We start from the raw sequence: 25,580 nt of genomic DNA on the forward strand, positions 1-25,580 counted from the left end.
CACCCCCCGAGACTTTGCTGGGCTGTTATCTGTGTAGAAGCAGATGTTCAGGCTTTCTGCCGTTTACCAGAGGTTGGGATTGAACTCAGCCCCTTAGAACTACCAACCTCTTAGCAGCCGAGCATGGAACCCTGCATTCTGAGGCTATGCAGCAGGCGTCCTGTTACACACACATGGCTGCTGCATGGACCCCGGGCAGCTGCTTGTCCTGTTGGGTCCTGTGTGTGTATCGAGTGCCGTTGGTTCTTGGTGTCTCTATCCTCACTGACTTTTGTGGATTTATCTCCTGTACGTCGTTGAAAATTGCATAGGAAGGTCCAGTTGTCTCAGCACCACTTAGGAAAGAGCTCATTTCTTAGAAACGTGTAGTCTTTGCTGTCTTGCAGACTGATTTTGTCCTAGGCTCCGGAGAGCCTTGTGCTGATTGTATTGGGATGTCTGGGATCAGCTACTTCAGGGAGAACTGATGTCTTTGTACCAAAGTGTAGATACACATTTCTATGGATGCAACTGCTTTGCCTGCATTTTGGGGCATTTAGACTTTCCTTGTGGGGGTGTTCATGGGTAGGCAGGTTGTCGAGCTTTGGAGATTGACCCCCCGGGGTTCTTGAGGTCCAGAGTGGTGTCCTTTTTTTTCACCTTCCCTTCCTGGTTTCACCGGCCCCCTGCCCCCTGACTTTCTTGGGTCACCCTCCTCTCTCCCTGTGAAGCCGAGCGCTGTGTTGAGAGGTGTCCTCTCCCTCTCGCTCTGCCTGTAGACTGTCAGGGTTGAGAGCAGGTGTGACATTTTAGTAAGCCCCTTTCATCCTGTGGATGATGAGCTGTGGTTTTCTTGTCTCACGTGTTAATGAGTCTGAAGAGGAAGGTTGCCGCCTGCCTCCAGGGCAGGCTGCTGTGGGGTGTGAAGTCTGGGGGCCAGGTCTGTGCCTGCGCTCATGAGGAAGTCCCTGCTTCCCCTGTAGACCCAGAAGGATAACAGACATCGCTAACAGAACAAAACCAAAGCCAGGCTCAGGCTGCTGCTTTGAGCCTGCTCACAGTGGCCCCACAGGACAAAGCGAGCTGTCCTCGGGGTTTCAGACCCGTAATCTGAGCACGTGTCGATGGCGTCTGGTCTGAGCCTCTACTGTGTGTTAGCGGCCAGCCCACTCTGCCTCTGTACAGAGCTCAAGCTCTGCCGTAATTCACAAACGTGGCAAGTGTCTGTAATTGCAGCTGGATCCTTGGCCTGAGTGGTCTGAACCCCTGTAATGTTACACGGGTAAGTCTCACAAAGGCTCTGAAGCCAAGAAGTGGTTCTGGTGGTGGCCAGCTATTTTGCATTTTATTTATTAGAACCCTTTTTACTTAATGTTGTCCCGTACACCTAATTGTGATTTTCTGCCGGTAAGGGATAGCTCTACATCTGACTCAGAGCTTGACTGTGCTATCAAAGCTTACATAGAGGTTCCGGCACACTTGATCGCGAGCCCATTGAGTGTATAAGGTGTGTGTTTTATCTGTAACGCCCAGAAGGGCCCGCTGTGCCTGGTTGTGGGACTCATTCATTGTGTTCCCTGCGCCCTAAGAGAGGCTCGGTCACAAGCCCTGCTCCTGTCGCCTCGTGTTCATCGGGTGGCATTTGGCACTTCTGCCTTTATACAGGGTGGAACGAGCTGCTTCTCGATGCACCACTCCTGGCCTCTGCTGCCTCTTGTGCCCCTTCAAGATGGCTAGGAGTCTCCATCTTGCTCATTCCAGTGTCCTCCTATGGCCCACAGCCTTCGGTGTGGCTGGATCCTGTGCCAGGCAGGTGTGGCTGTGGCTGCGCCCTGTGTAGAAAGCAATGGAGAGCCTCTGCCGGCGGCACCACCCAGTTTCCCAGCCAGGCTGGGCCTGCTGATGGGCCTTCCTTCTTGTGCAGACTTTCACGTCCTGTCCTGGTCCCCGCCCTCCCCAGGCTCCATCCGCGAGGAGAACGGCGTCAGGTGGCACGTGTGCCCCTACTGCAACAAGGAATTCAAGAAGCCCAGCGACCTGGTGCGCCACGTCCGCATCCACACCCATGAGAAGCCCTTCAAGTGCCCACAGTGCTTCCGGGCCTTCGCCGTCAAGAGCACACTGACGGCGCACATCAAGACGCACACGGGCATCAAGGCCTTCCAGTGCCAGCACTGCATGAAGGGCTTCTCCACCTCCGGCAGCCTCAAGGTGCACATCCGCCTGCACACAGGTGGGCACGCAGGCCGCCACCCTGCCAACCCTCCTGTTGTGAGGCTGGGGCTGCCAACCCTCCTGTTGTGAGGCAAGGCCCTGGTCTGATTCAGTGCCACTCACTGATGTTCCTGTCACAGGGCTCTGGGATAAACGGGTGGAGACACACACACACACACAGTTGTGAAGTGGGAGGGTGTGGCCAGAGGGGAGATCGTGGTCAGAATGGGCTGAGCTGGGCAGGGCAGGAGCCGTCAGAAAAGGCTGGTGGGCTGGCGCCAACCTGTGCTCCCCTTGGACAGTGGGCTGGGCTTTCTTTGATCCACCTGTAGTGAGTAGTTGGAAGAGCTGGAATCTTATTACTTGATTTTCTTCGGAATTTGCCTCGAGGGCCTATTCAGCTCCCGGTTAAGATATTAAGATTGTATGTTGGCGCTGGTGTCTGGGACAGAACCACTTGAGGTCATCCTGAAACGCACCTTTGCTCTCTGTAGGCGTTAGACCTTTTGCCTGTCCGCACTGTGACAAAAAGTTCCGAACCTCAGGCCACAGGAAGACGCATGTTGCCTCCCACTTCAAGCACACGGAGCTCAGGAAGATGCGGCACCAACGCAAGCCTGCCAAGGTCCGGGCAGGCAAGGCCAATGCCCTGGTGCCAGACATCCCTCTGCAGGAGCCCATCCTGATCACCGACCTGGGTAAGGGCTACGTGGAGCGCAGAAGAGGCTGCTCTGCCCCGTGGGCAGTCGTGTTGTAGTGGGGACCCTCCCCCCAATTACCAAGCGCCACATCCTCCGTCCGAGGCCTGTTGCTAATGATGTGCTTGCTCACGTGGGAGTGTGCTTTAGGGGCCAGGGCACCCCACACAGTGAAAACCCAAACCAGACTGGCCACCCAGGGGCTCATAGTGTGTGTTACTTGGCAGGGAGGCGTGATGTGTGTGTGTGTGTGTGTGTGTGTGTGTGTGTGTGTAGATATGCCCGTGTATGCTCTCAGGTGGGACGTGTAGGCACCAGGCAGTGGTGCTGATGGTAGGGAAGCAGGGTGCCCGTGTGGTCCTGCCTTGGGGGAAATGATAACCTGGGCTGCTGTGATGGTTGGGGGCTCGTCCTGAAGGGTGCCCAGAGCCACCATGGGCAGGCCTGCAGTGGGCACTGGGAAGGGCGGGGTGGCTGACTGGGCCTTCACAGTCAGGCTCTCGGTGAACCTGGAGTCATCGGTGGCAGCCCGGTGAGCCTGTCCACCTACACACCACTGTCCGCTGCGAGGGGCCCGGGGCTGGAGCTGGTGGTGCAATTCTTTGGGGAGAAGGCATCTTGTCCATGGGCATGGATGGCCAAGGTGGACACCTGCGACGTGGCACTCTCAGCCCTGGCACTGCAAATGGGACATGAAGCCCTGGGGCACACCGATCAAGCACCGGATGGGGAGCTCAGATGGTGGTAGGAGAGAGATGAGGCAGCCTGCTCCCATAGGACCTTGGGAGCTCTTGGAGACAGTGTCCTCTGCCTGCCCTTACTGCCCTTCCACACGGTGGCTACATAGGTCTGGAGTGAGTCACCCGACTGTACATCAAGTGGGCCCCAGTGCCCTCGCTGGCAGGCCCAATGGCCATTCGTCCTTAGACGTTCAACCCAGAGCAGCCTTCATTCAGAGGGCTGGGGACTTCTCCAGGTTGTGGGCAAATTGACTGGAAGGACAGTGGGATTTTTCCAGGAACTTTTTGGTAGCTTGAGGTGTGGGGTCTGCGCTCTCGAGTTCATAACCTCTCCCAAGCAGCTGTCTCTAGAATGTCCACATGCCTCTGGAGGCCAGAGCTCCTGAGCCGAGCCCATGCTGGATTCTGGTAGCACACGGTGGTGTCCGCTAGCTTCCAGGGTGGGACAGCCTCTGGCCGCCTCTGTGACGGTCGGTCCCTGCACTTGGTCCATGGCATTGTCTGTGTCTTTGTGGTGCCTCGTAGGTCTTATCCAGCCCATTCCGAGAAACCAGTTTTTCCAAAGTTATTTTAATAATAATTTTGTAAATGAAGCGGATCGACCCTACAAGTGCTTTTACTGTCACCGCGCGTATAAGAAGTCGTGCCACCTCAAACAGCACATCAGGTAAGGTGGCCAGGGCTCTCTGTACTCGGTGGAGAGCCCTGGGAGCCTTTGGAGTTGACGTGTGGTGACTCAGTATTTTACCTGGTGACCCCACTGGTTTCTCTGTTCCCCCTTGCAAGCCTCCCCTCACACTGAGGCCTGTGGTGGAGCTGGTGGCGGGTGGGTGTTCCCTCAGCCTGGAGCTGTGCTCATCCCAGCTGAGATGGTCTCTGGGGCCGGGATGTTGGCCAGCCCGGGCAAGGGCCCTCTGTAGCGAGTTAAATGTGAGTGCCCCGGCAGGGCAGGCTCAGGGCGGCGCTGTCTCTGCAGGTCGCACACGGGGGAGAAGCCCTTTAAGTGCTCGCAGTGTGGCCGTGGCTTCGTGTCGGCCGGCGTGCTGAAGGCACACATCCGCACACACACGGGCCTCAAGTCCTTCAAGTGCCTCATCTGTAACGGCGCCTTCACCACAGGCGGGAGCCTGCGGCGCCACATGGGCATCCACAACAGCCTGCGCCCCTACATGTGCCCCTACTGCCAGAGGACCTTCAAGACCTCACTCAATTGCAAGAAGCACATGAAGACGCACAGGTGCGCTAACGGGAATGGCGGCCCAGGCCCTGCCCTGTAGGCCCACAGAGCCCCCGGCAGCCTCACGCCAAACCTGCCGTTTCCCTTCCCGATACAGGGGGTGCTTCTGAAAGTGTATGGAAGCTTTGTGGTATTGGGGTGGGGGTGCGTGCGCGGGGACTGTCTTGCTGTCAGAGGGTGAGGAGGAAAGCTTCTGTTTGGGCTGGAGAGAGGCCTTCCGAGTGGCTACAGCCAGGCTGGGCTGGCGTGGACGTGGGCAGGGTTCCCATGTTGTAGACGGATTAGAGGGCCTGACTCGGGGTCTCCCGGAGTGGGTGACATGGCCCCCTAGTAAGGGGGGAGCTGCAGAAACAGAGACCCACACTCGGTCCTGGATGGGGTGGGGGGGTTAGCGTACAGAAATGCTTAATTTCCAGGGACGGGCGGTGCTGAGTGAGTGTTCTGAGCAGAGGGCAGTAGGCCAACCCTGTGCGGAATCCACGCTGCGGCCTCGGGCAGACGTTTGCTGGAGGAATTTGAAACCCCTTAACTTCCACTCCTGGCCCAGCGTTTGTTGTTCCATTTTCTCAAGAGGCACAAAGGTCCTGATGGATACACCAGCCCCAGCCGGACACCCCCCACCCCACCCCAGCACCCCCAACGCCCCCTGCAGATGGTCAGCTCGGACTCTGCGACAGTGCGCAGGCTGTCCGGAGGCTGTTGGTCTTTCTGGGAGCAGACGGCCCCATCCTACTCCTGGGAGTGGCTGCTGGGTGTGAACGCCTGACCTTGAGGCTAGCAGTCCAATGTGTACCTCACGGCCGCTGTACGCCTGAGATAGATTTTTGCACCAGGTCTTGATTTTGCAGGAAGTCAGAACGGCCCAGACCTGCTGCTCGGTTTGTAACACAGCTGACCAGGTCACGGGCACCAGTTGTGGCCAACGTGAGCCAGTCAGGTGTACACAGGCTGTGGGTGTGCATGCGCCCAGCACCTGCCCTGCAGCTGAGTTTCACGTTCACATGCATGGCATATGTATTTCTTCTCACACTTGGGCGGGTCCTGGGGCACATAGCTGAGAGAGCCCCAGAACGTGAGCGAGCGAGTGAGCAAGTGAGCGTGCGTGTGAGCCTCTCCTTGTCAGCTCTCTTGCTGCCCGCCAGACTTGGAAAGCACGTGTCACGTGTTTCAGACCCAGGCAGATTGTCCTGAGTGTTGGCGTGGACGCCGTCTCACCTGGTGGCTCCCGTTGGTTTAAGGTATGAACTTGCCCAGCAGCTGCAGCAGCATCAGCAGGCCACCTCCATCGACGACAGCACCGCAGACCAGCAGGGTATCCACGTGCCCACCCAGATGCAGGTGGAGATCGAGAGTGGCGTGCTGCCGGCAGCCACCACGGCGGTGGCCGCCCACCCCGAGGCCCTGCTGGAGCTGGGGCCACAGCATGTTGTGGGCACCGAGGAGGCTGGACTCAGCCGGCCCCTGGCCGACCAGCCCCTGGGAGCTGACGAAGGTAAGCAGGGTCGCTGCACCCGTGTAGGCCGAGTCCTGGCCCGCTCCTGTTCCACCGAGAGCCCGGCTGGGTGGACGGGGTGGGGTGTGCACCCTAGGCTCCAAAGTCCAGGCCCCTGAGAGCGGGAGGGAGGACTCCGTCAGCACCGCCTGCAAAGTCACGGCCTTGCCAGCCAGCTGCCAGCTCGCCCACCGAGAAGCATGACCCCCCAGGCTGGTGCAGACCCTCGGGCCTCAGCCCCTGTTGCTGCTGGCACACCAGAGGCTGGTGGGGTGCAGACCAAGAGCTGAGAGGGCTCAGTGCTGGTTCCCCTGTTCCGGTGGGCCCTCCGCAGGTGCTCAGTGACTTGGTATCTGGCCTGCGTGGTGGTCCGCTGGCCTCCCATGGGCATGCCCCTGCATTTTCCAGCAGCTCTGGGAGGGGCCGCGCCCCTCATACGTCCTCTGCCCTGGAGCCAGCCACCGGACTGCAGTTCACATGCTGAGCTGTGAGCGCCTTCATAACGTTGCCCTGCAACTTGGTGAAGCTTGAGCCACGTGAGACGCAGACGTGGAGAGCCTTCAGCAGCTTCCTGGGGGGCTCACAGCCCTTTGCTTCAGGGCTTCCCAGATTTCCTGAAGCCCCTCCCCCCAGTAGCAAACTTAGACTTATGAAGTAGCATTGAAAATATTTTTTTTTCTTTTAAAAAAAATCATTTTATTAGGGGCTCATACAACTCTTATCACAGTCCATACATACATCAATTGTGTAAAGCGCATTTGTACATTCATTGCCCTCATCATTCTCAGAACATTTCCTCTCCACTTTAAGCCCCTGGCATTAGGTCCTCATTTTCCCCCTCCCTTCCCGTTCCCCCCTCCCTCATGAGCCCTTGATACTTTATAAATTATTATTTTGTCATATCTTGCTCTGTCCGACATCTCCCTTCACCCAGAAAATAATTTTATGGTTCAGGGGCCACCACAACATGAGGAACTGTGTGAAAGGGTCACAGCATTAGGAAGGTTGAGAACCACTGGTCCAGGCCTTTCTCTGAGTCCATGGGGCCATATGCTTGCCAAGGGCTAGGGGTCTGCCTGGCCCTCTGCTGGCAGAGCTGCCCCTGGGCTTGCACCCCGCCATACCCAGCTTACTGCCTCTGCCTCCCTCCTCTCCTAGATGGCTTTGTGGCTCCCGAGCACCCTCTGCAGGGGCACATGGACCAGTTTGAGCAGCAGCCCCCCGCCCCGCAGGCCTTTGAGCCGGCGGCCCTGCCACAAGGTCAGTGGGCTCTGGAGGCACTTACTTGCTTGCTTGCTCAATGCAGGGCCACTGGGGGCCCTCTGCTGTGGACACGTTTATTTTGTCTCCAGCTCAGCTGTCTGGGGAGGAAGGTGAACAGCTGCACTCGGGGACGCTGTGGTCTCTGGGAGCTCTGGCTGGCCGCAGGCACCCAGCAGGCCATGGGAGGATGGTGTCTGCTTCGGGAGCAGAGGAGGGGCAGCTCGAGACAGGTGCTTGTGACGTTGGTTGAGCTCATCGCTTTCCTTCTGCACCAGGGTTCACAGTGACCGACACGTACAGCCAGCAGACTCCGTTCCCCCCGGTCCAGCAGCTGCAGGACTCCAGCACGCTGGAGTCCCAGGCCCTCTCCGCCAGCTTCCATCCGCAGAGCCTGCTCCCAGTCCCCGGCTCCGACACAGTCAGCGTGGTGAGCCCCTCTCCAAGGGGGCCACTTGCCTGCTTACACCTTCCTGGTGATGTGTGGGGTGGGCATTGGCTACTAACTGCAAGGTTGGCAGTTCAAACCCACCAGCACCTCCACAGGAGAAAGACGAGGCTGTCTGCTCCAGTAAAGCCCTGGATGAGATCTGATGGGCCGGAATGGGCTCGTTGGTAGCGGGTAGTCTTTGGGTTTGGGGTCAGTCATGGTGTGCTCCCTGCGTGGCTGGGGTGTGTCCGTGGGTGAAAGGTAGGCGCTTCGATGCTCAGTGCCGGCAGCTCTCTTCTTACTGGAGGGTCTCGAGAGCTCAGTGTGGCTGTCCCCTCTGGGCTCGCAGCCCGAGCTGCCGTGCCGTGCCGAGTCTTGCAGTGTGAGGACCTGGGAGACCGAGCAGAAGCAGGAGGACCTTGTCCTGCCGGAGTAAATGCTTAGGCATCGTTAGGAAGCTTGTTCCATAGCCCTGTTGGAGACATGAGAGGTTTTGTCTTGGTTCTTAGCTTTTCCGTTTTTGTTGTCAGTTTGTCACTTGTTGAGCAGTGAGGAGAGTGGCCGGCCAGCTGTTTGTGGTCTCTCACCCTGCGAGTGTCCTGTCTGAGCGGTCGCCTGGGCCGGTCCTGGGGTAGAGTGGGTGAGGGTGGGGCAGGTAAGGAGAGGGCAGTGTGCCCTGTTAGTAAACCCGGAGCAAACCCTGGTCTGCAGAGCTGACCTGACTTGTGTCACATCCCTGAGCCTGGTCCACCTGCTCTGGGCCTCGCACCACGCCGTGCACACGTGGATGCTCTTGTGCAGTGGCCATGCGGGCTACCTGCTCCTCCCGGGCATGCAGGGTGGGCCCTCCTGGATTCTCCTCACAGTCCGTGGACTGTGGCTGCCTGCAGGAAAGCAAATTCTCCTAGGGCCTGGGTCACGGGGCTGCCTCCCTCGGGCACCATGCCCTTCTACGGGAGGGGGCTATTGCGGTCCCTCCTAGAAGCTTGGCGTGATTCTCCCCATTTCAGACCACCCGACTGATCCAGGAGCAGCCTCAGGAGGCACTGGACCTGCCGCCGCCACCACCGCCACCACCACCGTCATCACGGAGCCAGTTCCTGGAGGACAGTGAGGACCACGGCCGGCGCTCTTACAGGTGGGCTGGGGGCAGGACCACGGCCACTTGTTTCTCAGTACGCTTCAGATGATCCAGAGCAGGGTCTGCCCCTGCTGTGTGGTATGACTGGAACCTACCCCAAGTCCCCTGAAGGATGTGGCCTACAGAGAGCAGTAGGTGACTCTCCTGCCCAGGTTCCCGTGTCCAAGCGATGGACGCCCTGTTGGCTCTGCTCACACTTGGGTTGCGGCCGTTGCATTCTGGGAGGAGCCTGGCCCAGCCTCCTCTCCCGTCCACCAGTGAGCACAGTGGACCTGAACAGACGAAGACGTGCTGACAGACTCTGCTTCGGCCCTGCGTTCAGAGCGACCCGCGCATGTCAGAGAGAAGCCCTGCCCTCGCCACGGCACGCTCCCCGTGGTGCTGCCTCCCTCGTGGAGGGAGGGTCTGCCTCTGTTCACTGACCCTCTGCTTCCTCCTGCACCACTGCCCTCCTCATGCTGAGGAGCACTGGAGCCTGCGTTTCCAGATCCAGCGTCCGCACCCTTGAAGGAGTTCTAATCTACTTCATCACCTTGGAGGGGGAGCCCACGACGTGACAGGCTGCTCAGAAGCTCTCTGTTGAAATCTGTTTTTGGGTTTTTTTTTTAATCATTTTATTGGGGGCTTGTACAACTCTTTTTTTTTTAAATCATTTTATTATGAAATCTGTTTTGTGAAGAGCGTTTTAAGCACCAAGAGTTTATTCACTGACGTTTCTAGATTCTGAGTGACAGACAGTACTCTTAAAGCCATGACCTGTGGCTGGTGAGAGGATCACCCTGGCTGAGTTTCCTTCCTGGTCTGTTAGCAATGGGGGCTTGTTGGGATCTGGGACGCGTCCTGGTGCTGAGCTTGTGGACACGCTGCGGCCCAACCCCCAGGCGTCTGTGTGGACACCAGGAGCCCTGTGTCTTGCTTCCCTTGTAGGATCTCAGGAAAGCACACTGCACCTGTGACTGCGTGCCAGTCACTCAGTGCTTACGGCGTGGAGCGTTTGCTGTTGTCTCTGCCGTCACAGCGCCGCTGACCGAGTCCACCCTCCTGGCCCGTGTCCGCAGGTGTGACTACTGCCACAAGGGGTTCAAGAAGTCCAGCCACTTGAAGCAGCACGTGCGCTCCCACACTGGAGAGAAGCCCTATAAATGCCGGCTCTGCGGGCGTGGTTTTGTCTCCTCGGGGGTCCTCAAGTCGCATGAGAAGACGCACACAGGTACTGCCCGCCTCCCCGGGACGGTCAGCCCCTGGGAGCCCTGGGTGTGCAGCCCCCCTCACTGTTTTCACTGCCCCGTAGTCGAGTGCTCAGTGTGCACTGACCGACATGTGGGTTGGGCTCAGCTTGGGGCCAAGGTTTGCGTGAACCTGTGTCCAGTTGTCTTGGTGAGTGTCTTCCATCCCGTGTGCTGTGTGGGCACTTGCGTCTCTTCTCTGCAGAAACGTCTAAGTCCTCTGCAGTTTGTTCTTGGGCGGCGAGAGTTAAGCTGCTCTGGGGGTCGTGTCTTATCAGAGATCAGAACTGCAGCTGCTGCTCCAATTTTCTGGGACCTGGCCTGCCCACACCTGGCCTTGTCGAGGCTCTGGTCCTTCATTTGGGATGTGTCTTCCCGGAGGCAGTTAGTGTCTGCAGACAGGCTCCTGTGCTTAACACCTCGCCCCTCCAAAGAGCAGGAGACTTGAGCCACCAGGCGGTCTTGGGCTTTGCGTCTCCATGCACGCTCTCTGCCTGCTTGTGTGTGGTTGTGATTTGAAGGCTGGGGACTTGGTCTCTGGGCTCCTGTGACTGTGCTGTGTGCCCTAGGGGTGAAGGCTTTCAGCTGCAGCATCTGCAGCGCCTCCTTCACCACCAACGGCAGCCTCACCAGGCACATGACCACGCACATGAGCATGAAGCCCTACAAGTGCCCCTTCTGCGAGGAGAGCTTCCGCACGACCGTCCACTGCAAGAAGCACATGAGGAAGCACCAGGCGGTGCCGCCTGCCGTGCCCGCCAGCAGCGAGCCAGGAGGAGGAGGTATGGGCGAGGGTGTGGGGTGTGGCAGCAGGTGCTGAAGGGCTGAGCCCGTGTCTGAAGGTAGTGTGGCAGACTTGGGGCTTCGTGGTGCATCAGGAGACCCTCTAGACGAACTGAGGCTCACGAAGAACTTGGTCATGGCCCCGCTTTCCGCCTGCTGGCCTTCAGGGCAGACGTGGGGAGGGTCGGTGTCTGGAGTCAGAAAGTAGGGTTTCAGCTAGACCAGTGGTTCTCAACCTGTGGGTCGTGACCCTTGGGGGGGTGTCAAACAACCCTTTCACAGGGGTCGCCTGATTCATAACAGTAGCAAAATTATAGCTATCATAGCGACGAAACTAATGTTATGGTTTGGGGGTCACCACAACATGAGGAACTGCAGTAAAGGGTCGTGGCATTAGGAAGGTTGAGAGCCACTGCTCTAGATGCTGCGTGTGCCATTTACAACAGGAGTGTTCCCTCAGACGTCCCGTTTTATTAGAGACGTTGATCTTTTTATTGGGGGGTCTCACCTGTCCTTGGGGGGCTTGTCTCGCTGGCACCGGGGTGCTCAGTGGGGCGCTGTGGGCTGTGCCAGGGGCAGGCCAGTGGCTGCTGACTGAGCGGTGGAGGCCCAGGCTCCGGTCCATCTGCTCGGGTGGCTTGCTTTGCTATGAGCCGGGCCCTCACGGGCCGGGCCGGTGTCCCTGCAGACGTCTTCCTGGAGGAGGAAGAAGACTGTTCTGAGCGGAACCTCTCTCGGAAGTCTCGGCCCGAGGTCATCACCTTCACGGAGGAGGAGACGGCGCAGCTGGCCCGGATCCGGCCCCAGGAGAGCGCCACCGTGTCCGAAAAGGTGCTGGTCCAGTCGGCGGCAGAGAAGGACCGCATCAGCGAGCTGAAAGACAAGCAGGCCGAGATGCAGGCCGAGCCCAAGTACGCCAACTGCTGCACCTACTGCCCCAAGAGCTTCAAGAAGCCCAGCGACCTGGTCAGGTGAGGGCCTTGGAGACTCCTGGGGGCGGCTGGCACTGAGAGCGGCGGGCGGACGCCAGAAACCCTAGGGCACGTCGCGTCCTGGGAACCTTGATTACAGCCCTGGGAGGACAAACGGTGACCCTCGAGCACTGCCTGGGAGGTTGGCGAAGCAAACCCACAGCCCGAGTGCGGTGGACATGCGTGTGGAGGGTGTGAGCTGAGGGGGCCTCGCAGGGACTAAGTGTGTGGAGGCGGCAGCTCTACTCCCCGCCTGCACGCCCTCCTGGCTCTGTTGGGGGGGACACGTGGAGGCGGCACTGCCCTCGGCCGGCTCCTGTGTAACAGGCTGTGCTCACTGCCGGAGCGCAGGATCTGGCTCACTGCTGGGGTCCCCCCCACCACCGTGCTGTTGTGGTCCCTCGGCGAGCGTGCTCCCTAGCTCTTGGAGTGGCTGACGCCACCCCAGTCTTTGGCTCTTTGTACTTCTCTGACTGCCCACCTGTTTTCCTTCCGTGATACAAAATGTTGCAAATTTATTGTTGAACTTTTTATTATGAATTAGATGGAGGGAATTATGCCTCAGATCAACTGTGTATCCACCCGTTCAAACCACTCCTCAGCCCGCCCCACCCTGACTTCTCATCTCCCCCTTCCCCCAAGTCCATTCTTGCCAACTGTCCAGTCTGCTGCTCACCCCTCCTCCCTGTGCAGCCTTTGTCTCATCTCCCTCAGTGTCTGTCCCACACCAGTGTCCTCCAGTCCTTCCACGTCCTGCGGTGCTGCGTGGCTCCCACTGTCTCTCGGTGGCATGGAGTCCCCACTGGGAGCGTGGACCAGAGATTCTGTGCGTGTGTTTGTGCTGCTGTGCCTGTGGGGTTTCCGACGTGGCCCTCCTGTGTGCGCCGTGCGCCCGGGCAGGAGAGTTGATGGCCTTGCTTCTCTGAGGTCACACCCAGCACAGGATGCTGGGGCCCGTGGAATCCCTACCCCCAGTTGTTGGTGGTGGTGCCCTACTACGTCATCCCCATACCCACACCCTGCCCAGCACTGTTGCTTCCTGTCTCTGAACCAGGCTGCTGACCTGGGCTTTGTTTGTTCGTGGATCTCGATGCTTTCTCCTGACTGTGGAAGAGGGCCTTCTTCCTGTGGCCAGTGGCTGTGAGGAATCTGAAGCTGTGCCTCTTCTTTTCATTTGTCATGGAGTCTTCGGTTGTCTGTTAGGGTTGGCTTTGGGCAAGTCTTTCTGCAGACGTAATCAATACATAAGTTGCAGCTCTCTGTCTCCAAGGTGGTTCTGACTTTGAACCAAGGGGACACAGTGGAGCTGCCCGTGTGGTCAGGGGCTGTCACCCTACGGGAATCAGACTGCCTCACTGGAGCAGCTGGTGGGCTGGACCCCCTGCTGTTCTGATGAGCAGCCCCCAGGGCTCCGTGACTGACGTTCCCGTAGACGTGAGTGGTGAGGGGTTTCCTCACAGGAGGTCTTGCACAAGCATGCCCATGTCTAGGAAGGCCTGTCTGACTTGCCATGCTTTGACAGGCACGTGCGCATCCACACCGGCGAGAAGCCCTACAGGTGTGACGAGTGCGGGAAGAGCTTCACCGTGAAGTCCACGCTTGACTGCCACGTGAAGACACACACAGGTGAGCTGCTGCACAGGCCACCCTGTCGTTACTCCCCCCCCCCCATTTCCCAGCGTTTTGCAGACACACATCCCCAGGGCAAGCGGAGGCAGTTGGTCAAGGCTCGCATCTGCAACGTCTTCTCTTTATACCAGAGCTTCAGTGCTGCCCTTAAAACAGCCTCCTCGGGGCCTGCGGTGGGCAGAAGAGAGGCAGGCAGGCCCCTGCTGAGCCCTGTGGGCCGGCAAACCCACTGAGGGGGTCCCCACCCACTGTGCTGCTGAAGGGAGACCTGGAAATTATCTCTCCATCTGCCCTGAGTGGAGGAACCCAATGTGAGCCATGTGCAGGCAACAGCCCCTTGCCTTGCCGATCCCCAGCAGCATGACCCAGCGGCCAGGAGGGCGGGGCTGGGCCCCTGCCAGGTCTGGGTTCCAGCAGCCACGTGTCTGATGGTGTGTCCCTTCCTTCATATGTACCTGTGGACGAGGAATAGTTCCCCCTCATTGGGTCATAAACACGCCCCAACATCTAAGCCCCCCACAAACAACCACCTGTGTCCAACGATGTGAAGGCCATGAGGAGCCAACTCAGGTCCATCACGAGGGGCCCCGGGCCTTTTCTAAGTTCAGAATTGTGAACGAGAGGAGCAGATGCGTCTGGGTACTGTGGCTCACACACTGGCCTGGCTGTCTCAGCGGGTTCACAAGTGTGTCTTTCTGGGGACCATCAACCCCAGAGGACTGTCTGCAGGCCTCACCCACCTTCGTGCCCCCAAGCCTGCCGCCCTGGGGAGGTCAGGCAGTGCTGGGGTTGCGGGGGGTGGGAGGGTGGGGAGGGTGTCTCCTGGGCAGGCTCGGAGGTGGGCAGTGTCCAGTCAGGTCTGGGACAGCCGCCATTCCCGGGGAGCCTGGGACATGGGAAACGGAGACTGGTCCTGGTGGAGTCTGGGTTGGGACACTGGGGCCCAGCTCCTGGCCCCATGCCACTGTCCATGGTGCTCATCTTTGCAGCTGGCTGGTGCTCAGGGCCCGCCGGGTAGGGCGTGGACCTGAGGTTCACAGAGACAGGGAGCCGTGTTTGGGTGAGAGCAGAAGCGCTATGAGCCAGTGCCACCAGGACTCGGGGCCAAGAGCATTCTCTCAGCGGGGTCCTGGTGGCCGGGTGGCCCGCAGCTCCCTGAGCCACCTGCCCCTCCCCGCAGGTCAGAAGCTCTTCAGCTGCCACGTCTGCAGCAACGCCTTCTCCACCAAGGGGAGCCTGAAGGTGCACATGCGCCTGCACACGGGCGCCAAACCCTTCAAGTGTCCGCACTGCGAGCTGCGCTTCCGCACGTCCGGCCGCAGGAAGACGCACATGCAGTTCCACTACAAGCCGGACCCCCGGAAGGCACGACGGCCGGTCCCCCGGGGCAGCCCCGAGGGGCTGCAGCCCGCCAGCCTGCTCAGCCCCACCCCCTCAGACCCCAATGTGCTCATCATGAACCATTCTGTCCTCACGGGCCAATTCGACCAGCATCTGCTGCAGCAGGGACTGGTGAGCCAGGCCATTCTTCCTGCCTCCATGTCTGGTGAGTGCTCGGGGGTTGCAGGTAGGCAGCCGTGCTCCCGGGGGCTGCTCTTGTCTGAGTCTACCAGTGACTGCCCTTGGCTCAGCCTGTGGGCCTGGTGGGCTTCAGCAACCCCTTCCTCAGCGGGCCCCTCAAAGTCTTAGCCGTGGGTGGATCACGCCGAGGGCCTTCCCCTCTGTGGGCGTGTGCTGAGGGGTGGGGGTGGGGGGACCTTGGCTTTGCCGTGCCTTGCAAACACCAAGTGTTGAACCGGGTCAAGGAGGGAGCAGCCCTGCCTGGGCGAGCCTCTCAGCACCGTCTCGGACAGTAAGGGCTGGTTCCGGGTCTCTGTGGAGCTCCCGAACCTCCCTGAGGCTGCTGTGCACACAGTTGTCTACCGTTGGGCCTGGCCAGCCGGTGCTGCACTCTGGGGGCCAGCGACGCCAGACGGGAGACCCCTGTCCCTGTTCGCACAGGCAGTCATAGCGGATGGCTTTCAGGTGCCCTGGTGCCCTTTCCTGTCATGCTGACCCTGCCACTTGGGTTACCCCTGGGCCGGTCAGTTTAATCTCTTCCCACCTGCGTGGCTGGTGGGTTGGAAATGGACCTTGTTGGTAGGGACCAGTGAGTGAGTTCTGACCCTGGGGCCCATGGACAGCAGGATGACGGGGTCACTCCCGGTCCCGTGACCTGCTCACTGAGTCTGTGGTGTGGGGGCCGCCTCCGATCTCCTCAGGCTACACTAAGGGAGAAGGGGCGTCCAGCTCCACTGGCTGCTGTCCAAGGCTGATGGCCACAGACCTCCACCCTCCCGCCTCTGTTACCCTGCTCTGACACCGACCACTCCCACAGCACTCTCCTTTCTGTGGCCGATCGTTCCTTGTGGTACCACACAAAACTCACAGGCAAGACCGTTGCTAGGGGAGCTGACAGGTCACCACCAGTCAGGTCACTAAATGTCATGGGCCCTCAGCCAGCAGCCAGGTCTCTCTCTGGTCTTCAGCCTCTCAGCCACGTGGTGCTGTGGCCTCTGCCTCCTTCCATGGCCCAGGAGGCCAGCCCACTGCCCATTCTGATTGTGTCCTTGCCCTGGCCTCTGGTCTTGGTGTGTCTGGCTGCTGCTTCCCCTACCACTCCAGGCAGAGAGCTCCAGGCCACCCCTTTGGTGGCTTTTCCTGTCGGCGGTCCCAGGAATTCTCTCCCGGCTTCTGGGTTGCCTCATTCTTGTAGCCAGAGGAGTGGCACAACAGCCAGTCCCCGAGTTAGCAACACACACACACAAACACACACACACACACACACACACCACCCGACCCCACCCCACCCCACCACCACCGCCCCCTTGCACGGCCCAAGCAGTAGTACGTAGCGGGTGAAGAAACTTCCCTTGGGCACTCCAGCCGTGCCTCAGGCCATCTCCTAGACCTAGCGGGTTTTCCTCTCTGCCGATTGTCTGCTTTGCCGAGCAGGACGCAGACTGGCCTCTCCACGGTCTGCCCTAAGTACATGAGCTGAGTTTCACCATCCTCGCCTCAGGAGCGCTGTGGCCATGCCTCTCCCAGGCAGGTGTGTTTGCTGCGGCTGCCGTGTGCGCCCAGGGTGCCTCGCCAGCACCACGGTCCAAAGGCAGCCAGTCCTAGTCTGTGTCCAGCTGCCAGCCCGGCTGGGTCGGGCGTGCCTCGGTGCTCGGAGTGCAGGGCATGGGAGGGGTGGTGGTGTGCTGCCTCTCTGCGGCCCCCTTCACGTCCCACTCAGTGGTGCTCAGGCAGTGGATGGGAGGGCCTGGATGGTGCAGCACAGGACTAACGGGTTCAGACCCCCGCCCTGAAAACGAGTGCTTCCAATTTAAGAACTTGTTCTTCCTTGTCCCTTGCTTTGGCCAGCTGGTGGGGACTTGACGGTGTCGCTGACAGACGGTGGCCTGGCCACCTTGGAGGGCATCCAGTTACAGCTAGCGGCCAGCTTGGTCGGACCCAATGTCCAGATCTCTGGAATCGACACCTCCAGCATTAACAACATCACCTTACAGGTGTGAACCCCCTCCCCCTGCCACGTGGCACAAGTCTCCACAGAGCCTGGTGACCAATGCAGACTCCGTGCCATTGTGCCTGTCCCCTGCGCTCTGCAGATTGACCCGAGTCTCCTGCAGCAGACCCTGCAGCAAGGCAGCGTGCTGGCCCAGCAGCTCACTGGAGACCCCAGCCCGGCCCCCCAGAGTGGCTCGCTCCAGGCCCCAGACGGTGTGGTCCTGCAGCCCATCTCAGGCCTGTCTCTGCAGCCCTCGGCAACGCCGGCCAACCTGACCATCAGCCCACTCTCTGAGCAGGACTCGGTGCTGGCGGCCAGCGGCAGTGGTGAGACCCGTGCCCATGTACACTGTCACACTCCTCAGGCTGCGTCATAGGCTTTGTGAGGTCCCGCCTTTCTCTCAGCTGGCCAGCCCAGTGTCCTCAAGTTGGCAGCTCTCCCCTCCCCTGGGGCTTTGTCGGTGCTTGCCCGAGGGCTCTGCTTCGCACTCAGACCCACTGCCAGCCCCGCAGGCAGAACCGCCCCTTAGGGCTTCCAAGGCTGGAGTCTTCCGCCCACAGAGCAGCTGGTGGGCTGGCACCTCCGGCCTTCATATAGCAGCCACCTGCTGTAACTGCTCCCTGTACCACCAGTGCCCCTTAGGTGCCCTTTAGGGCCGGAAAACCAGAAAACCAGGCCTGTTGTCCTCACTCGGACCGGCTGGACTCACAGAGATGCACGCCTCGGGCAGAGCGAACTGCGGACTGCCTGCAGCATTCCTGAGCTGTCCAGTGCTTCAGCCAATGCACCACCAGGCTCCTGCTTCTCGCTGGTCCTGGGCTTCCCTGGGGGCTGATGTGCCCACACAGCGCCCCCCTCCTGTGGCCTGACCCTTGGCTCAGAGGAGGGCCTCCTCTGCTCTCCCTGATGCCACCCTTGCTTCCTCCGTCTCCCAACCACAGGGAACCAGGACCTCGCTCAGGTGATGACGTCTCAGGGGCTCGTGTCCACATCCAACGGTCCTCACGAGATCACCCTGACCATCAACAACTCCAGCCTGAGCCAGGTGCTGGCCCAGGCGGCTGGCTCCTCAGCGGCATCGGCGTCAGGCTCCCCGCAGGAGATCACCCTCACCATCTCAGGTCAGTCGGTCCCTGCGATTGATCGCAGTGTCTGCAGAAGGAGCAGTTGCCATGGGCACTGGCTGGAACCCAGAGCTGTCTGCTCCGCAGAGACCGACTCTCAGGGTGCACAGGGGCAGTTCCTTCCTGGCCCCTCGGGTCACCGTGAGTCAGAGCCCACTCAGGGCAGTGAGTGAGTATAGGGAGAGATGTCCCGCCCAGTGCTCCCGTCCCCTCGGGGTTGGCACGAGGCCACCCCAGCATGGCCCGCAGCTCCAAGTGTGGCTCTGCTCCGGTGACCAGGGCCCGCTCACTTCCTCGTTGTTTGGCAGGAACCACAGGGACAGGCTGTGGCTGCTTATAAGCAGGGGTGGGGGCCCAGGGTTCTAGCTGAGGGTGCTCGGCGCCCTGGGAGCGGTCTGGCTAACACCAGATTTGGCAGCGTTTTTTGTTGAGCTTTGTTACAAAGAAAGCATCATGTCTTTGGGGAGTCTCAAACTTGCCGTCTGGCTTTCGTGGAGCCGTGGGGAATGCAGGGTCCTGATGGCGTCGCGGCTGCAGGTTGGGCTGATACCTGCAAAGCTGCAGGCTCCGAGGGAGGGAGGGGGCTTTCTGCTCCTGCAGAGAGTGAGTTTGTCTGGACAGCTCACAGGGCCCTCTACCCCGTCTCACAGGCTGCGCTCAGCCAGCGTGGACTCCCTGGCAGCGAGCTTGGTGCTCCCGTGTAAAAGAGGACTGAGAGACACGTGGAGATGCATAAAGCACCGCTAGGGCAATTCTCCAGCCGTAGTCAGGCTGACGCCCTCCAGTTAACAGGAGCCTGGTCTGTATCTCGAGTCTGTCATGGAGTGGACTGTGGGGTCAGTTCGTTTCCGGGATCGGGCTGTGTGTTCCCACACAGAGGAGAGATTTGAGGATGGGCGCTCTTCTATGCTGGACACACATTAGGATGGAAAGTGCAAGTGTGTGCTGTTTCTGCCCATCACGTTTTGGGTGTCCTGCAGGTCAGGACCTCATCCCACACAGCTCGAATGGAGGCAGTGACCTCAACGGTGGCATGCGGCTGTCAGCCCCGCCCATCAGCAGCCCGTCCACAGCCGCCACCCTGACCATAAGCAACGACCAGCTGCTCTCCCAGAGCTCGGCCCTGGGTTCCCCTGGTACGCAGCCCCCACGGCCGGGGGGGGGGGGGGGGCTCAGCCTCCTGGGCACAAACACACCCCGTCACCCCTACGTGAGTGAGGGTCCGGGCCTCTGGAGTTTCCAGAGTGGGTGGGGTGCGGACAAACCATTTGGCTGAGGTGTGCACTCGGTGTGGCCGGCAGATGGCGACAGCATCCTTTGTCCCCCTGCGGCCCAGCGTGGTCCTTGCTGCATGCCTGCAGGGCGGGCTCTCTGCCACCAGCTGGCGGTAGAAGCACACGGTTGAAGGTGGGCGCGCTCTCGGGCTTTGGAGCAGACAGAGCCTCCGCTCAGCACACAGGCTCACGAGAAGCAAGCGGCAGTCAGGCGCCTACAGATCTGCCTGGTTGTCGTGAGCGCACAGACATTTGATTCATAAGTTTTTACATTTTTATTTGCGCTGAATCCACACAGCATACACTTTGGTGGTTCAGTCCTATCAAGGAGGATTGTACAGTCGTCACCACGGTCCGTTGTAGAATACTCTCCTCCCGTGGTGGACTCGCCGTTAAAAGGAGCTGAGCAGTCAGTCAGTCCTAGTGCTCCCTCCCTGCTTCCGTTGTCATAGCCATTTTGTTTTCAGTTTCTATATTTCCCAGTGCTTTAGACAAAATTCTCAATGCTCGGATAGATGAGGGTGCTGAGTCGGGACAGTTCCACGACTACCCAGGCTCTCTGAGACTGGGCCCTTGGTCCCTCTGGGGCCTGGACCCTCCGTGAGGACCACCTTCAGTTACACGGTGAATCGACAGGCCTGGCAGGGGTACAAAGGGTGGGTCCACGGTGACTTTGCTGGGAGACAGGCAGGGCAGCGATGGTGGGGTGGGGCCTTGCTGTTCCACCATGGGGACAGTGGTGTTCTCATGACACAAGTTGTCGAGTCGAAAACCGGTTATTTTCTCAGGTCACAGTGAAGGGCCATGTGCTCGAGGGGCAATGTCCTGCAAGAAGAGATGGTCGTAAGGGCCAGCAACATGGGGCATGCACAGTGGTGCCAACCTGTCTGGCCCTGACCAGCCCCTCTGACCCACTCTGCCTTTTCGCACCCCCCAGAACTGAGCACTGCCCCTGGGAGCCTGCCAGCCACCAGGCCCATATCTCCATCCACCATGTCCACGCAGAACCTGGTCATGGCGTCCTCAGGCATGGGCGGCGATGCCAGCGTCACGCTGACTCTGGCCGACACGCAGGGCATGCTCTCTGGGGCCCTCGACACGGTAACGCTGAACATCACCTCACAGGTGAGCACCCACACACCTCACCACCTGCCCTCGGGTCTCGGCTCCCCAGGTGGTTGGGTCAGTGCACACGTGTGCTTGAAGGGGCAGCGTCGTGGCCCGGTTAGTCTTGGTAGGAGGGCTGTTAGCCTGAACTGTGGGCAGGCGTGGCTGTGGCTGCAGTGGAATGTCTAACTGAGCCTTGTTCTTGCTGGGTGGCGAGGGGGCTGGGAGGGCCTGGCGGAGACCACTGAGCAGCTGAGGCCTCTCCTGGCTGTGGCGTGAGCACGTCCTACTGGCTGGTGCGTCACAGTGGGTCCTGCGTGAGGCATCCTGGGCTGGCCCACCTTCCTGAATAAGCTGCCACACACACTCAAGTATGGCCCTGGTGTCCCAGGAACAGAGTCGGTCTAAGGAGCCCTGGTGGTCAGCACCTCTCAGCTGCTCACCAGAAGCTTGCTGGTCTCCACCCACCCCTGCTCCACAGGAGCGAAGAAAGATGAGACGTTGTGCCGCCCTGCCTTGCAGCATCCAGCTGGCGGTGCCTGTCCCTTTCTTGTGGGCGGTGCTGGGCTGGCCTCTGCGAAGACCCGCTGCACTGCTCTTACCCTGTGCTTCTGTGGCTGTGGCGGGGACGCCCCCTGAAGTGACAGCAGGTCTGATGAGGGGTGTCTGCTCTTTCCAGGGCCAGCAGTTTCCCGCACTGCTCACGGACCCAACCCTCTCCGGCCCAGGCGGGGCCGGCTCCCCACAGGTGATCCTGGTGAGTCAGACACCGCACATGCCCTCCACTGGCTGTGAAGAGCTGGCCTACCAGGTGGGTGTTATGTGCACACAGCTCTGGTGCCTGCCTTTGTCACATGGTGGAGGGCAGGCAGATGGATGATTGGTACAACTACTGTGAGCGCCCGGTGTGAACACACGCTCCCTCATGGGTGTGTTTGCACCGTGAACTCCCAGGTGGGAGGGAGCATGTGAACTCCTGGCTGTGATGGTGTATGTGGACACGTGGGTGTGACTGTGCGTGGACCCACGACTTCTTGGCCCAGGTGATGGACGTCCCCTCAAGCCTGGCCAAGGGCAGCCCCCCGGAGAAGGAGGGCCGGGCACACGGGTGCCTGGAGTGCAGCCGCACCTTCCCATCGGCCGCTCTGCTGCTGCAGCACAGCAAGGAAGCGCATGGGCGGGAGCGCATCCATGCCTGCCGGCTCTGCAGCAAGGCCTTCAAGCGCGCCACGCACCTCAAGGTAGGGCCACACACACCGGACAGGCACGTCACTCCCACCAGGCGTGGCCAGGCCAGGCCAGGCGGCCATCCACAGCACTACTGAGTGCAGACCGGCAGCGCTGCCTGCAGTGGGCAGCTCCAGGGGCGGATGGACAGTCTACCTCTCACAGGCTGGCAGGCACATCTCGGTGTGTGGGGCTGTGGCTGAGTAAACTGAGGCACAGCTGCATCGCGGTGTTGATGCTGGCATGGAGTGTAGGGAGAGGGCTAGCTTAAAAACTCCTGAGAAGAGAGCTGTGCGCTGCCTGAGGTGGCTCTGAGTGTGGATGGGGGGGTGGTGGCAGCCAGTCGGCCGTGGGCTGCCGTCCCCCACAGATGGAAAGGACCACTGGGAGGGGTTCTCCCTCTTCAGTGGTACTATGTTCAGAGTTTTTGTTGTGAGTTTCGTGGCGGTCCAGAGTGGGTCACCAGTTGTACCCAATAGCCCTTGCCCATTTTGCTTCATCTCCCTGGTTGCTGTACCTGTGTGACTCCCCAACCCACTTCCTCCCTGCACCGCTGCCTCCGCCCCTCCTCCCCTGTCCCTGCTGAACTGCAACCTGCGCCAGGGCTGCCCTCGGGAGCTCCGGTGCTAGACTGTGCGCCTTCCGGGGGTTCCTGTTCCCCTTACATACCTGCCGCCCATTGTTTGAGCTCAGCCCCAGGCCTGGAGGTGACTAAGGGTCATGGTCTGGGGGTCCACTCATCTCCATCTGACCAGTGAGCCTGGCCTTTTCCATGATTTTGAGTTCAGTTCCACATTTTCCTCCGGCCTTGTCCAGAACCTTTCAGTGTGAGCCCTTTCAGAGCAATTGGCCATGGCTGCCAGGTACCCTCTAGACCTGGTCTCGGGGTGGAGACTGAGCTTTGTGGCCCATTGGGCACTGGCCTCGTCCCCTGGTGTGTGGCTGTTGGCGCCCGTCTTTGCTTAGGAAGAGGCCAGCGGTGCCCCAGAGTGGGGTGTGCAGCCCTGTCTGTGAACTGCCTCAGCTTATTTGTCATCACTCAGTTGGGGTCCCTGAGCCCCTGCTCAGATCTGAGCTCACAGAGCTTCACACAGGGAAAGGGATGGTGCTGAGACCCCTGGGCCCTTGCCTTGGCTTCGCTGGACAGTGTCCTGTAATTGCCGCACTCACCACCATGCCAGGGCATTGGCTGTACCTTTTAGTAGCCACCCCTCTACCTTTCTCCCCACTTATGCCCCCCCAGCTGCCCCTGTGCCATGAATTTCCCCAGCCAGGCACCCAGAGGTGGCCCTGGTAATCGGGAGGTGGGCCACGTGTTCTTGGTGCATCACACAGTGCCAACTTGAATCTGCCTCTTCTTTCTTGGGTGATGGGTTGAACTCCAGCTCCAAGCGGGACAGTGATGCTGGCGCATCTGGGTCACAGGCAGGTTGTTCTGGACGCAGGGCCTTGCCCAGCAGGCCTGGTACAGCCCACCTGGTTTTCTGGGTACTGATGGCCTAGTACAAAGGCCTGTGCCCATCGCTCACCCTCTGCTGCTTCTCCGCATCGTTTGCCCTTGTTGCTCCCAGGAGCACATGCAGACGCACCAGGCTGGCCCCTCGCTCAGCTCCCAGAAGCCCAGAGTCTTCAAGTGCAGTACCTGCGAGAAGGCCTTTGCCAAACCCAGCCAGCTGGAGAGGCATGGCCGAGTCCACACAGGTGAGGGGGCCAGGGCCGGCAGGGGCGGAGCATGCGGGGGCGGGAAGCTCCTCTGGGCCAGGCTTACCCACGCACGCGCTCTCACCAGGGGAGAGGCCCTTCGGCTGTGGGCTCTGCGAGAAGGCCTTCAACCAGAAGAGCGCCCTGCAGGTGCACATGAAGAAGCACACTGGGGAGCGGCCCTACAAATGCGAGTGCTGCGCCATGGGCTTCACGCAGAAGAGCAACATGAAACTGCACATGCGGCGCGCACACAGCCACGCGGGTAGGGTTGGAGTCTGCGTGCGCGAGCACGTGGGTGGGGGCGGAGCCTGCGTGCGTGAGCACGGCCACGCGGGTAGCTTGCGGCTAGGGGCGGAGTCTGCACGCCAGCACGGCAGCAGACACGTGGGCTGGTGGGCTTGCCGCTGTGGGCGCGCACGTGTGTGCACGTTTCAGCCACACAGGCAGAGCCGGCACAGGTGCATGTGTGTGCGAGTGTGTGATTGACAGTCACCCGGGAAGGGTCAGGTGAGCAGACTGCTGTGCTCGAGCCTGCCTATGTGCATTCTCACCGGCGGCACGCAGGCGCGGGAGGGTGCCCATGTGGGTTAGAGCACACGTTTCTGAGATCACACCTCTTTCCTTCTCCTCGAATGCGAGAGCCTCTACCCTGACCCCAGGTGCTGCCCGGCCTCCCACCCGTGAGGGTGGGGTCCTGTGGCTCACCCCTTACAGCATGTCTCCCCATGCTGACCCCTGCACACAGCGAGCCTGTCCCCCTCAAGTTGTTCCCCCCCACACTAGAAAAGCGTCCCCACAAACTGGGCAGGGAGGGGTGGAGTGCAGGTCACATGCTCAGTCGCCACTACTGCTGCCAGAATCCCCCCTGTAGCCCAAGCCAGCCTGTTGTCAGCGCCCCAGGCCAGACAGGCACCTCCGGTGGCTGTCCCCAAAGCCCCCCCAGTGCGCGATCTCCTGCCCTTTGCCCACAGGCACCCTGCAGGAGCCTGCCGGCCCCCCGGAGCAGGATGGGACCGAGCTGGGCCGGACACTGCACCTGGAGGTGCAGGAGGCGACGGGCGAGTGGCAGGCCCTGGCCAACGTGTTCTGACATCGGCCGCGCAGACTGCGGAGCGTTCTGAGGCCGTTCTGTACGCGCACGCACCTGGCCTTGTGTCCGGAAGCACCTGGCCTTGTGTCCGGAAGCTTCAGTGTGAGAAGCGTCCACGTGACAGTTTTCACGTGAAATTATCTGCGAATCAGTGTCTTTCAGAGAGTTGGGGAGATGACGTGGCCAGTGCCGCCGGGTCTCCAACCACTGAACTCAGGGCTCTTCCGCCACGCCGGGCAGCCGGGCGCAGACAGGAGCTGGCCGCCAGCGGAGCGGGACGACGGTGTTGGCAGCACGGAGCGCGCCGCGCGACCTCGGGCTCCGTCCGCGCCCGGCCCAGCGCGAGGGCAGGGAGCTCGGCAAGCGCCGTGGCTCGCGGTCAGCTCTTCTCGCCGGGCGCTTTGGAAGCTGGTAGAAAGGGTCCCTTTTAGCTGCAGGGAGTCCAGCCAACACCCCGAGAGATGGCTGGCCCAGTTCTCTCGTCCACGCGGCCAAGGACAGCCGTACCCAGGGAAGGTCAGACAGGGTCGCCCTCCTCGGCCAGCAGAGGGACGCGCCGCGCAAGCTTACGGATCCACGGGCGCCGCTGGGTGCTCTGCCCTCGCGCCAGCACGCGCATTCTACTTCAGGGACCCCTTTAGCGTCACCCTCGGTGCCACATGAGACACGTACGTCACTCTGAACCCCGCCCCACCCTGGGT

The 25,580-nt window shown here is 60.4% G+C and overlaps 1 protein-coding gene across 1 annotated transcript in view; it reads left to right on the forward strand.

Moving 5' to 3' along the window:
• ZNF236 (zinc finger protein 236) overlaps positions 1-25,169 on the forward strand; it is a 44,544-nt gene extending 19,375 nt beyond the window's left edge. The window contains exons 10-32 of the mRNA XM_030887292.2: positions 1,940-2,212; positions 2,688-2,891; positions 4,157-4,298; positions 4,608-4,868; positions 6,107-6,360; positions 7,519-7,620; positions 7,899-8,050; positions 9,061-9,188; positions 10,250-10,401; positions 10,987-11,199; positions 11,889-12,171; positions 13,694-13,797; positions 14,981-15,346; positions 17,209-17,354; positions 17,454-17,679; positions 18,295-18,474; positions 19,458-19,613; positions 20,689-20,876; positions 21,538-21,669; positions 21,902-22,099; positions 23,657-23,786; positions 23,875-24,051; positions 24,761-25,169. Coding sequence (XP_030743152.1) covers positions 1,940-2,212; positions 2,688-2,891; positions 4,157-4,298; positions 4,608-4,868; positions 6,107-6,360; positions 7,519-7,620; positions 7,899-8,050; positions 9,061-9,188; positions 10,250-10,401; positions 10,987-11,199; positions 11,889-12,171; positions 13,694-13,797; positions 14,981-15,346; positions 17,209-17,354; positions 17,454-17,679; positions 18,295-18,474; positions 19,458-19,613; positions 20,689-20,876; positions 21,538-21,669; positions 21,902-22,099; positions 23,657-23,786; positions 23,875-24,051; positions 24,761-24,879 — 4,286 coding nt within the window. The 3' untranslated portion in view covers positions 24,880-25,169. The remainder of the gene's footprint in view (positions 1-1,939; positions 2,213-2,687; positions 2,892-4,156; positions 4,299-4,607; positions 4,869-6,106; positions 6,361-7,518; positions 7,621-7,898; positions 8,051-9,060; positions 9,189-10,249; positions 10,402-10,986; positions 11,200-11,888; positions 12,172-13,693; positions 13,798-14,980; positions 15,347-17,208; positions 17,355-17,453; positions 17,680-18,294; positions 18,475-19,457; positions 19,614-20,688; positions 20,877-21,537; positions 21,670-21,901; positions 22,100-23,656; positions 23,787-23,874; positions 24,052-24,760) is intronic.
• Positions 25,170-25,580: the final 411 nt, after the last annotated feature.

The sequence above is a fragment of the Echinops telfairi genome, unplaced genomic scaffold (assembly GCF_000313985.2).
Source record: "Echinops telfairi isolate 266 unplaced genomic scaffold, ASM31398v2 ScPeMD7_7400;HRSCAF=8409, whole genome shotgun sequence".
NCBI lineage: Eukaryota > Metazoa > Chordata > Mammalia > Afrosoricida > Tenrecidae > Echinops > Echinops telfairi.